The sequence below is a fragment of the Leishmania panamensis genome (genome assembly GCF_000755165.1).
Source record: "Leishmania panamensis strain MHOM/PA/94/PSC-1 chromosome 25 sequence".
Taxonomy (NCBI): Eukaryota; Euglenozoa; class Kinetoplastea; order Trypanosomatida; family Trypanosomatidae; genus Leishmania; species Leishmania panamensis.
In genome coordinates, this window is record NC_025871.1 from 139,052 (window position 1) to 152,214 (window position 13,163).

At 59.5% G+C, this 13,163-nt stretch overlaps 2 protein-coding genes across 2 annotated transcripts; both read right to left on the bottom strand.

The window, feature by feature from the left end:
* Window positions 1–2,968: 2,968 nt before the first annotated feature.
* On the bottom strand, window positions 2,969–6,199 carry LPMP_250480 (hypothetical protein; the record flags this gene model as incomplete). Its single annotated transcript, XM_010701318.1, has 1 exon — window positions 2,969–6,199. One exon carries the CDS (start codon window positions 6,197–6,199, stop codon window positions 2,969–2,971), a length of 3,231 nt encoding a protein of 1,076 aa, XP_010699620.1.
* A 1,450-nt stretch (window positions 6,200–7,649) lies between these two features.
* On the bottom strand, window positions 7,650–12,215 carry LPMP_250490 (hypothetical protein; the record flags this gene model as incomplete). The annotated part of the gene is made up of 1 exon (XM_010701319.1): window positions 7,650–12,215. One exon carries the CDS (start codon window positions 12,213–12,215, stop codon window positions 7,650–7,652), a length of 4,566 nt encoding a protein of 1,521 aa, XP_010699621.1.
* Window positions 12,216–13,163: the final 948 nt, after the last annotated feature.

A 13,163-nucleotide genomic window follows, 5' to 3' on the forward strand; every position in this document is an offset into this window, starting at 1 on the left:
TCGGTAGGGGAAGGGAGGGGGGGGGGGGGCGAAGTGCCGGTGTAGATGTGGGGGAGGGGTGGACTCAAACGAGGGCGGTGCCACACCCTCAGTGAATCAGAAACAGAACGCACAGGCACGCCCAACGCGCGTAGCCTGAGAGAGAGTGTGTGAAGTAGGTGGGGATTCACACCGTGACACTCGCGCCACACGTGGACGTCGTCCTGCACGGTCGTGTGGCCGTTCCCAAAGCCCTTCTTTGGCTTGTGGGTGTAGGTCTGGCTCTGAGAAAGGGAAAGGGTTGTCGGCTAATGGGTGCCGTTAAAGCAGAAGAAAATGATATAAATGAATTACCGCGAGCGCCGCCACCGCCAAAGAGAGCGCGCGCGCGCCGGCGACAAAAATGGCCACAGCCGACACGGCAGCGACACAAGCACGAAGAAGCGACGTTCTTCGACAGCCAGCAAAACGAAAACTACGGTGATCGCCGTGGACTGGACAACGTGGGCTGAGAGCAAATGATGTTAAATATAGGCGGGGACGAGTGCTTCTTGAACAGGCGGAAGATCAACAAGAAGTGCCGCGGAGAGCAGTGGAAAGGGGTGATTACGTCTGAACCGTATGCGTCCTCCTATCCATAGCTAGTGCATGTGCATCCATGTGCGTGATCGATAAAGATGCATGTCGGTGGGGGGCGGGGGGTCAAACCATGTATAATTAAGTATGGCTGATGCATGGGTGAAAGGGAAAGAGAAGGACGACAGGTCCGGAGAGAAGAGGACAGTTGTGTGCGTCTTCTCAAAAGTGCAGGCGTGAGTGACTCCGCTGTCTTGTCGTCACCGCTGTGATACAACACAGCTCAGATTGATCCGCAGCCCGCTACGTCGCCGACACTGAACTCTCTCTTTGACCACCTGTCTGCTCTTCATGGTGCTCGGCAGGTGAGTGAAATGGTGAGAGAAAGAAGAGAGGTGAGAACACATGTGGACAACGACTCGCAAACAATGGCATACATCTGCCGACGGCAATTACAGTCGCATGAATGCATTTCGGGGCGGAGCGGTGTCCCTCTTCACTGCGCGTGTGTATGTGGGTGCGTGTAACAGTGTACGATGAGGTGTTCGGCGCCAAAGCAATATCCAGCGTGCCTTCCCGCACCTTATCACTCTTCGTTTTCTTGGGCTTCCTCCTCGGCTAAGCGTGAGGGGGGGGGCTGCAGACACATGCGCTCCTTCCTGGTTGTGCGTCGCCAAGCGACTCGCTTTTTTGATGGGTTCGTACACTACGCTGAATCCCCAACTCCTTCGACTCACTCGTTCTTCTGTGGCACTTCGATCTCGAGCCTCATACTCAGGATCTCCGTGCGCTCCAATCCGAGTGCCGCTGTTTGGCACAGCTGTGGTAGCGAGGAACCCGGAGTCTGACAGCGAACGATCGCCCTTTTCAGACGCCCTTGTGGTGATCTCGTGGAAGAACGGGCGCCAGCTGGATGGTGCGGTGTGGGACTGCCGTATCGCGTCGTCTAGTGCCCCTGATCTGGCGATTCACCTTGTCAACCAGACCAAATGCGAGAGCGTTCAAGCTGCCTCGCCATCATGTCCACATCTGCCACATCCTCTTGGATCCATTGGACGTCGTGAACGGGAATATGTATCCGCCACCAAGCCATGCGTTGTCCTTCAGTTTCTCGTGAAGCCCTGTCACAGCACTCTCCGCGCCGCCAATCAGGCCACCGCTTGCTGCCTTCCACTCAGCCGGTAAGAGGGATGCGCTGAGCTCGCGCCACTTTGGGGTGGAAAAAGAGGGTACTGCAGTTCGGCACCTCGCTCACCAGGGGGAAGCCACCGTGCGTCCCCCCCCCCCTGTCCCAGAGGCTGGCCAGAAGCCAATGATGCGTTTTGATGGCGTCATCAGTGCTGAAGTGGAGGATCACGTGCATCAGTGCGTAGATTGCCTCGTTCAGGTCATTTGAGAAGAGCACGCACTAGCCCAGCCTCACCGCCACGGGAGTCAAATGGCCTTGCCGGGCGAGACTCATGGAACTCTCCTCTCCTCTAGCCCTCCGCGAGCTGCAGGCTTTTGATGTATTGCTGCTCCCTTCCTCCCCAAAGTGCCTCAGCCTTGATCGGCTCCTACATCCACGGGTACACTGACAACGAGTGCTCGCACATACGTCTCTCCTCCGTGAGGTACTTCACGCTTCCCATGCCTGCTTTGGGTTGCCTCGGCGCTGAGAGGACCGACAGAATTGTCCTCCTTCTCTGCCTTCAGGTCCACCGCGGGGTAATCTGCCCCGTCACCTCTCAAGGAGTGCGAGAGACAACGTTTGCATTTGTCCGCTATGGACTCCGGTGTCCGACGTGCTTTCACTGCGACAATCCTTATCGGGAGACGACTGGCAACGGCATGAGTAAATCCCTCTTCGTTCGGCTGGCACGTGGTCTTCGAGAAGGGGAGAGAAGAGGGAGAAAACTGCACTGAGCGAGAGGTCCGCTCTGTAGCTGCCATACTGTCCAAGTGAAGAAGAGAGACGTAAGAGGTCATGCAGATTCGGGGAGGTTGTTGGATCACGAGACTGCATTCCGCAGCCCTCTTCTGGGTCCCCAAAAAGATGAGCCGTTTCTCGGCGGTAACTCCTCAGCAGTCTGTAAAACCCCAGCAAAGTGTGCTCGATTTCTAGACTTTTTTCCTCATCCTCAGTGACTTTCTAAGTGGCAGAGGCGAAGCAAGGACGGTAGGTGCTGGTCGTCCACTACCACGACCATCCAACCCCTCCCCTACAGCAGGCCTTTGCCATGAAGTTCGCCATGCTCTCCTTCGCCTCACCAAGTAACGCATGTAGTAGCGACGCCTCTCACGTCGCGCCGTGAGCCCTATGTGCTGCCTAGAGCCAGCCACGCTACCTCACGGGCCTTTGCGCCTGCATGTGCCTGTGCGTTTGCGGCCCACGGCTTGGTCCGCCTCGACCACCATCACCACCACCCCTCCTTTACGAGCTTTCTATGGAAATGTCTTGCGCGTGTAGAGCTCGTTCGCGGCGAGTGCTGCTGCGCCTCATGGAGATTAAAATGTACCCCCCAATGAGCGCTAGCAAACCCAAGTAGGCGAACAAGAACGCCAGTCTCTGACTCATGGTCGCAGGCTTTATATCGTTGTCGTCGCCAGAGTCGGAGGTAGAAGACGATGACTTGGAACCGCTCCCATCTGGTAAGTCTCCGCTGTCGTTACTGCCGCTTTCACCGCTGTCCGTCTCACAAATGAAGACCACCTTCGTACGCTTGTTCTTGCACAAGCAATACTCGTTGTAGCAGAGCCTGGAGGAGCACGTCGTGCAGGATGTCATGGCGAGTGCCAACGGCGACAGTGCCACTGTCAGCGGGGACGTCGTTACGTGAGCGCCATCAAGCGTTGCGTAGACCACGTACGGTATGTGTTGCGGACCGGCAGGCAGGCCGAGGACGGCGTCTGGCAAAGCCACTGTGTACGCCGTTGCCGCGGAAGGCCGTGCCGTCACACGGCGCAGCAGCTGCAGCGAGAAGGATGCTCTGTCGCCTGCGGTGGTCAATGAGACGTTCTCATATACATCGATCACGATGAGTTCATCTGGCTGGAACTGGCCTTGCAGCAGCAGCATCACCCCTGTCAGGGGCGCAGGCACCTCGCTAGCGCTCACCGTGTAAAAGAGGTAAGTGATGCGCTCTCGCTGCATCGATGGATTCGCGGCAGAGACAAAGAAGACAGATGTCTGCGCAGCACCGCTTGCGGGGACGAGAGAAGCGTCAAGCACCTCTAGTGGCCGCGTTTGATGGTTCAGGGGGCCGACGCTGACCGACACAGCGCCACCAAGCTTCGTCGTCACATCGATCGGGAATGGCACTGACTGCCAGTCTGCGCTGTTGGACGAGCACGCCAAGGACGCGTACGCGCCCGCCGGAGTGGTGGCCATGGAAAGGGCGAAAGGAACCCCCTCCATATCATACGGCACGAGACCCCCGCGCTCCTCAGCCGGCGTGGCGGACACAATGGGCCACGGTTGCACCACCACATCCAAGTACTGGGTGACCGCGGGGGCGGCAGCGCCAACCTCAGAGGAGCTGAAGGGCACTTCGTAGAGGGAGTCGCTGATATAGCTGCAGAGCTTGTACTGCCCCGCGAAGGGCACCCGAAAGGTGAGGTAAATGGAGCCGGCGCTGCTGGGCGAAACAGGCGACGACCCGGCGGCTGCCGTGGCATACGAGGGCCGCGAAAGAGTGGTCTCGGGCAGCACGCCGAGATCCTCGCAGTTGTCGTCGCTGCGCACCAGGTGGTACGCTCCCGCCTCGGCGTGGAAGCCGGTTATGCGCACGGTAGTCGGTAGCCCTCTATAGACCTGCGCCGCCATGGGTGTTGGCGTGGCTACGTGCCACGACATCGCCAGCACCATCTCGCCGCTTGTTTCATTGCGCACGTCCGAGAAGACACCGCGGCGCTGCAGATCAGCGAGACACGCACCCATGCGGGTGTACATGTCCGACTGAATCGCCGCCGCTAAGCCCGTCATGCGCATCAACACTATCGGACCGATGCAGTCTATCGAGAGCAACTCGGTGGTGTAGAAGTGCAGGCATGAGGCAAGCTGCAGCCTGAGTGCCATAACGCAGGACGGGCTCACCGGCGCACTCGTCGTGGCACAGTCGGGAATCGCTGAGAAGTACGGCGTGGCTGACGCGTCTAGAGGGTAGAGAGAGTATGCACACGTGGCCTGTGGACTGTCCGCCTCGAGGGGATCTAACGAGCGGGACGTCACGTACACCTCCATCGTGGTGGGCACCTGGATCGATTTGCTCTGAAAGATATCGTACACAAAGACGCCCTCATCATCGGTGGATCGGGTGATCATGGGGATGCGTGCCCCACCGGTTGCCGAGGCGGAGACAAACCACGACGTGGCCAGACCACCCCGCGGCAAGCTCGACACGCTCAATCCCACCTTCAACGAGAGTGCGATAGCCGGGAAGTTGGTGCCGCACGCGGGGGTGAAGGTTGGCAGCTGCATCGGCACAGCGACCCACTGCAGGATCCCCGCCGTCGCATGCGTCGCCTTCAAATCGTCTGCGTAGGCGCACGTTACCGTGTACGCGCTAGGCTCGCTGGTGCCGATGGCAGTCCATGGGAAAAGAAGCGCATCTAGTGACTCCCACTCGGCAGAACGGTTCACGTACATGTAGTACATCGCTGGCGACTGCGGGTCCACGACAAGCACGCTCACGCCGCCAAGATAGGTGCCAGAGGGCGGGAAGACCTGCAGAGGCGGTGCCGTAATATTCAGCTTGTAGCTGGCGGCCACCAAGTGGGTGCTGTTCACTACCGCCACGATGCTCGTCGAGGTCTTCGGGCGAAAAACACCGCCTGTGTACGTGGTGGGGTTCACCAAGTCGTCGTTCCAATAGAGAAGCACGTGGCTGGCATTCGTGGCACCCTGCAGCTCTACAAAGATGGGGTGGTGGTACGCGGCCGCATCGCTGGGAATGAACCGTGTCGAGCTGGCTGGGGCCGCTGTCGTGGCTGGTATCACAGTGTACCACGCCTGCACTCGCATCGGGTCCGCCGTCTCGTACATCACGTACGCCTTCACTGTCGTCGACCCCTCGAGCAAGATTGGCTGGGTATACACGGGCGACGTTGCCGATGCGAGCGCCTCAGCGCCGAGCACGTAGTGGATCCTGCACGGTCGGGGGTAGCAGCTAAGAGTCACGTAGTTGCTGCTTCCATCGGCGGCCATCTGAGTCCCGCTCACAGGCCAGAACTGCACCGTCGGCTTCGCAAAAGAACGCTCCGTGCAGACGCCCCCGATCGCGCAAAACTGGTAGCCGCCACCGGGGGTGGCAACGAAGCAGCTAGGCCGCTCCAGCCCATTAGCGTTGCGGCAGTAGTTGTGGCTTCCCACTCCAGTGGCAGAGTCAAGTGGAATCATGTGGCTGTGTGGAGTCTCCCAAGGCCACACTTGGCACGGAATACCACTCTCGGTCACGTTCACCGTGCCACGGTAGTCCTGCCCATCGGGATGGTAGTAGACATGGGTGCGGCTATCGCACGTAGAGCCAGCAGCGGTGGCGCGAGGTGCGTAGGCGGGCTCCGCAGCCGTGCTTCCGGGGAACAGTACCAGCACTGCAGCAAGCACAAGCACCGCGCTGGCCACAGGCGTAGAAGCCCACATGACTCTTTGATGAATGCGGAGCATCACGAAGTACAACACAACAAAGAAGAGAACAACAACCAAGAGAGGAAGGGGGAAGGGGGGGAAGAGAGGAGCACCGCAGCAGCGCCAACAGACAGACAGACACACAGACAGACAGAGAGAGGAACAGAGGGGGGGACTCAATGCAGAGCAACAGTGCTGCCAGCGACCAGCCCCTTTTGTGTGTTTGTTGTTGTTACCCTCGACGTCTCCCCTGGGGCCAAAAAAAAAAAAAAGAGACCCAGACAAGACAAAACGAGGGCCTTGGCGAAGCGAAATGTATAACCTGCAGCGACACAAACAAACAAACACACACACACACACGCACACCTTCTGTGTCTGAGTATTTACGCTGCTGCTTCCAGCAGCTTTGCGAGTCGCTGTTCCGCCTCGTGCGCCTGTTCGTTTCCGCTACTCGTTTGCTTTGCTCTACTTCCTTTGGTTAAACAGCAGCCGCGTATACCGCTTGCCGCTAGACGCACGAGCATACAAGTCGCACCCGCCTTCTCCCACGCTGTTGGATCACGGGGAGAGGGGGGAGAGGGAGCGGGCTGACTAGTATAGATCGATGAGTTGATAAATATTTGCCCTTCTGTACACCTGTTTGGGGAGAAGAAGTGTGGCAGGAGCGGAGATCTTCAAGGCGCCACACCGTTCGCTAAGAGTGGGAAGGAGGAGGAGAGTTCAGAAGAAGAGCGAGGTGAAGCTCGCACGCACACACGTGCACTCTTCGTCTTCCAGGGTAGCTTGGGCAGCTTCTGTTGGGTAGGGAGGGATGGAAAAAAAAAAACAAGAGGTTTTTCGCGAGTTCGGGTGAATAATTTCAACTGAGCGCGCACGTGCAGGCGTAAGTGTGCTGAGGCGCAATGTGCTAAGGTAAAAACAGAGAAACACACATAGAGGTAGTGAAGGGGATAGAGCTGAACATCAGGAACGCCCATACCGTCGCCAAGCCATGTCCACTGGCTCATTTGAGCAGAGCAAAAGGGAAATCCAGCAAACATGGGAGAGGAGCCTCGCTGTGGACGATAGACGAAATGCTACACTGTAGTCTATAAGCTCTCCGTCACGGCTATGATGGTCACTCACCGGGGAGACCGATGCCGGGCGGAAAGGAGGAGAACCACATCAAAGTCGTTCCATTGACATCAAGCAGGCAGCCGCGACCAGTAGACCATTTTCGCAGCTGGGATGCCTCTTTGTTGGGTGTCTGAAGTGCAGAGAGAGAGAGAGAAAAAAGGTGAGGGGGAGAACGGGCAACACTTGTCAGCAGACGCTGCTGTGCGCCAATGATGAAGAAAGAGAGTCGAACCGAGAGAACGAGACAGCAGATGGGGGGGGCAGACAGTCATCAGAGTACTAGACGCGCACACGCACATACACACACACACGCAGTGACTCACATTCTCCTTTGGGGGAATAAGAGGAGAGGGCGGAGAGAAAGGAGAGACGCTCAAGCGGACATGCGAGAGGATTCCCACAACGACATCAAGTCCCGTTGCACCACCCATTCGGGTGAATCCTCGGTTGCCGTTGCCGTCATGGTGCGCTCGATCGACGCGATGGACATGCGCCCAGCCACATCAGGACAACCACGCTCTCTGCACGACACCGCCACTAACTGAGTATGTCCTGCACCGAGAGGAGAAGTGGGTGCAGTGTTAGTGTTTCCTTTACCTTTCGCGTGGCGTGGACGAGTAAATACCAGTCCCTCAGGGTTGCTGTGCTGCAGCCTCGAAAAACCTGCCGGTGACTCCGCGGGCCGTGCTGGAGTTTCGGTGATTCCCTTTTCGCGCCGCCCTCCACGTCGCTGCCTTTCCTCGGGCAGGTCTGCGCCGCCGCCGCCGCCGCCGCCGCCGCCGCTGCCATAGTGTTGACGGCGGTCTGCCATGTGTGTCACCCGCGCTTCCTGCCGCCGTACATGACCTGCGAGCCACTGAGCATCTTCGCGACGGTTCGCGCTTAGTAAGTGGGAGAGCAGTGCCGCCTCCGCCGAGAGCGCCGCCTTGTGCCTTAGCTGCGAAGTGTGATGGGCAGTGGTGGTTGCCAGTCGAATACCCTCCTCGATCACCGCCGTGCTTTCAGCGTCACGTCGCTCGAGGGGCGATGGGCGACGTCGCTGCCGCCCAGCTAGAGCCGCCTGTCGATGCGCCTGACGCCTCTTCGCACCCATCCAGACATCGCTCCACGCCTCCTCGTGGACGCGCAATGAAAGACGCGCCTCCTGCCGTGCCGCGTCCTCAGCCACCCGCCGCTGCTTCTCGTAGGCGTTTATCTGCATCGCAGAGCCCACCAGCTCCTCCTCCAGCAGCTCCAGGGTCTCCGTCCACCCCTGCTGCAGAAGACCAACGGTGTGGCTAAGGCGCCGCGTAGAGTCAGTGAGGGCATTGATCCGATGTTGGGCTGACTGCGCCAGCTGTGTGTCTCTCATGCGCTCGAGAACCTCGCGCTCCCGCATCTCCACCGATGATGCTGCTGCTGGGTCCACAAGGCAGCTGTTGGTCAAATGAAGTGATCGATGCCGTTGCTGATCGAGTTGCTGCCGCCGTTGCTCCCGCACGAAGCAAAGTCGGCGTCGGGAAAGGAAGCCGCGGCCTGCTGCTTGAAGGCAGCGTACAGCCGTGTCGCGCAGCTCCACGCGACACGACTGCATCGTCGCCACAGCAGCAGCTCCAAGAAACACGACACTCACACCAAGCACTGCACCGCCATCGCCGCAACAGGGCACCTCCTGGAGGGCCAGCAAACACAGCTCGCGGTAGCGTGCCTGGCGTTGCAGATGGCGCACTCGGTTCAGAAACTCGGCGACCGCTGCATCAGGCGCCGTTGCACGCATGTGCCACCGTGGCGTTTGTACCGGAGCGCCCGAGGCGGCGTCAGCTACCGTGCGAAGACCACTCTCGCTCAGGGCATCCTCTCGGCTCTCCCCCGCTGACGGGCTACTGCTCGTCGTATTGCGTGGTGACACTCCGGTAAGTGGCCGCCGCTGTGCGTACGACGTTAGCAGCGGCACCGCGAAGGTCTTCGCAAACGCAGGCACCGGGCATACAAGGCAGTGGCAGAGGCGAGACCAGAAAAACAAGGCGAGCAGCAGCGGATCGCGCTCACGCAGATACGTTGTCAACACGTCGTCAGGCGTGAGCGCATCATTTGAAGCAGGAGTGAAGGACATCGGTGCTTCGTCAGGGGGCAACAGCTCAAGGAAAGGAAGCGCGCCTGGTGAGCCACGCCGGTGCTTCTCCAGGTCACCAATGCCTGGCAAAGTCCCCCAACTCGAAGCCTCCGCTGGGACAGGAATAGAGAGCATGACATAGAAGAAGTCGGACGTCAGAGTGGCGGTGGTGGTGTCACGATGGTCAGCATCCCTTACAATGTTACTGATGGAACTGCGGCTCCTGCGGTGAAGCGCGAGTGTGGACTGCAGGGCTTCGTGGGCAGAGCAGGAACTTACAGGGAATAAGACCCCCATTACGCCCTCACTATCACGACCGCCTTCTAGAGACTGCAGCGGGCTCTGCCCCATGCGTGGCACGCTCCTCCTTCGATCATCGGCTGAAATAACCATGGAGGTCAAAGACGCGCACCACTCCCTCACGCCATGCAGGATGTGTTGCACCGCCGGCGTGGTGCCCAACACGCAGAGGCGCGCGGCGGCAAAGATGTCAGCAGCAAGGCGGCGCACGGAGAGTCGAAGAGAAGAGTGCAGACCACACGGAAAGGTGAGCACAAGAACCCCATCACAGGGGCTGCTGTCAGCGGACGCCGTTCCCTCCCAGGTGCACACGACCTCTTCTGCCCGTATGGCCGTGCCGTCGTCCTCCCTGGCTACTGTCTGCCGCGCCGATGCCGCCAGCTCCTGAAGTTGCTCCGCGAGTAGGCGTTGCACCGCTGCTGGAGAAGACAGGGGCGGCGCTGCAAACACATCGGTGTCACTACACCTCAATGTTACTGCCTCCAGGATGCGCGCCAGCTCCGCAATCACAGGAATATCACATGTAGTATCAACGGAGTCGTAAGCAGCAGCAGCAGTGGCGTGCGTGGTGAAGATGGTGCCAGCCTCTCGCTGCTTCGCCGATGGCATCCTGACCCGCGTCGCGACTTCGCGTACCTCTGCGGCTACTGGGCGCAGCCGAAGTGCTGTGCTCGTAGGTGCAGTCGATGCGGCGGAGAACTTATCAAGCCAGCTGTCCACCTCGGACTCCACTCCTTCGTAGCACGCCTCGCGCTGCAGTGCACCAACGAGCCTATCCCGTACAGCCGCGGCGGCGTGGCAGCGCACATAAGCAGCGTACCACGTCGAAAGGCCGCCTCCAGACCCTCCATGACTCCCCCCGTCTGTGTCGGGCATGTGAGCAGGTGGCGCTTGTACCGCGGTGTCCTCAGCATCGGTGGTGGCCGCAAGTACCAAGGCCCGCGCGTCCGTACCGATGCGGCCATCAACGTGAAGGGCCATGTTGATAAGGTGCATCAGCGTGCGCACCAGCAGCCCGCCAAGATGAGCCACTAGAACGCGTTGCATCTGCGTCGCGCCGGTGCAGTTTAGGGCGTGACGCGCTGCCGATGTGGTAGACTGGTCGTCCTCGCGTGCCTCCACTGTCGTCAACGCCGCGACAAGCTCACTCGTTGGCAGGCGCAGAAACTTGGCGGCAGCGCTCAGTGCCGGCAGCGACGTGGAGGCGACCTTTGCAGGGCTAGCGCTGGACCCCCCCTGTGGGGTAAACGTCAGGGAGGCGAGATACACTACACTGTAGGCAAGTTCATGCAGGCATGTCTGCTGCTCGGCTGTGAAGTGGAGGTCATTCATGCAGGCGTCAAGCACCGGCAAGGGCACGTGAACATGCGGTGGTATGGGAGCGCTGGCCGCGTTGCTCGCTGAAAAATGTGGAGTAGAGGCAGATGCTGCACGAGCCTGCGCACTAGTGAAAGCCAATGCTGCCGAGTGTGCCACGCACCATGGGAGTTGCAGGTAGTCTGGCTCTGGGGCGAGGCGAGGTTCGTCCACGCCGCAATGAGGTGCCGCAGTGGGGGCAAACGCCACCACGCGCCGCACACATCCACGAAGAAGGTGATGGCGGCCACTGCCGTCGTCCTCACACTTTTCAAGAACCACATCGAGTGCGTCAACCACGACACTACAGCTGGCTTCCCCGCCGTCGCAGATCTGTCTCCCTGCCGAAGTGCTAGTCGGTCGCAATGCGTCGAGAAGGTGGAGTGCTGCGTTGAGTTTGCGGGTATACGCGTCATTGGGGGTCGAGAAAGCGGGCGTGGTGTCCCGCTGCACATCAGAGGCGTGACGAAGCAGAAGTCCTCTGCGATGCCGCAGCGCCGCCTGCGACTCACCACAGCAAAGCACCACCTGCACCGACAGACGCGCCCAGCGGCGTAGGATGTGCTTCGACAACTCTGCAGCCCACGCCTCGGATCTGCAGTCCATTACGTTGTCACTCCCCCTCCCGTGTGCCACAGACAGCGATGTCATCAACTGCATTATCGCTGCTGACGAGGGCGTCTCTGAGGAGTGTGTCGACGGTGACAGAGATGGCACCACTGACACGTACACGTCTGCAGCGAGTGCCTCCTCGTGCTGGGTAAAGCCGCTCCCCTCTGCAAAGATGAAGGCGTTGCTATCCAGGATGGAGAGAAGTGGTGGTATCTTACACTGCTCCATCCGCCACCGCTGCTGCAGTAGAGCGTAGACGAGTGCGCCACATGTCGGCGACTCACGAAGCAGGGTGTCCAGATCAGCCGACCCTGCAGTTGCCACCTCAGCAGCATTGACCGATTCACCACCACTTGCGAGCCTGCGCACCAGGTGAAGACAAGTGTTTGTGCTGAGCGGTACGACCGCAGCTGAATTCACGCACACGTAGAGGGGTGTGACAAGAATGTCATGCAGCATCCAGTCCCGCGAAACCATCGGCCTCGATGATGTGGCTACGCACTGTCGAGGAGGCGTGTGATCGGCCGCCAGGGTGCCTGGGGAGACGGAGATGGAAGCCCAGAGAGCGGCACGGCACATCGCCAGCTGCTCTGCGGGTAGCGGCTCCAGCGTGAAGCACCAGGGTCCCGGAGAAAAGGGGGTAGATGCCGCTTCTGGGTCACTGCGGAAACACACGGCCGCACGCCAGCTGGCATCCACCTCGTACGCTACGCACCACTTCCCGCCACGCAACGCAGATGAATAAGTACTAGCATTGTCCGCCGCACTGTCTGTCGTATTCGAGAGATGGCCACGTGAAGCGTCAAGGTGCGATGTCAGGTACGTCTGGGCGCTCGACACAGAAACAAACTGACGTGCTGTGGACGGCGCCACATATGTGAGGAGCTGATGATGTCGACCATCAGTGGGTTGCTGCCACCGCACCACAGAGGCACCCGCGCACAGTAGGGGGCTTCGAGTGCGAGGCGACCGTGCTTCATCAACTGGAATCCCACGGCTGCGGTTTTTCTTGTCAACATACTGGAAGAGTTGAGATGGCGATCTAGACGACGTGGTCCTACTGGAGGAAGAGGAGGATACTGAGATGGCGCTGTGCGGACTTGGCGCGTAACACACTTGACCAACAGCGGGCATGCGCCCTCCTTCTATTGTTCTCTGTGTATCGCTGCTTATTTCTTCCTCGCGTGTGCCTGTCGGTTCTCCCTCACTGTGAAGCAGAAACGAGGTGACCTCCGAGCTCCTCTCACGTCACATGAGCGAACGCCAAGAGGCGCCGTGCCGTTGCCTTTGTCTAACGGAGAACGCTCAAACGGTTGTGTCCGTGCGAGTTGGTAGCCCCGGACACACTCTGCAGTTCTCTCTCTCTATGGTAGATGAGGAGGAGGAAGAGAGAGAGGCGCGCACGAGGGGGCGTGAAAGATTTACCGCGTGGTGATCTTGCGCGCCCTCTCGAGTTCAACAGATTTCCTCCGGCTTTATGTCTTGATAGATGTGTGGAAACACACGTGAAGGGAGCCGTTTGGGACG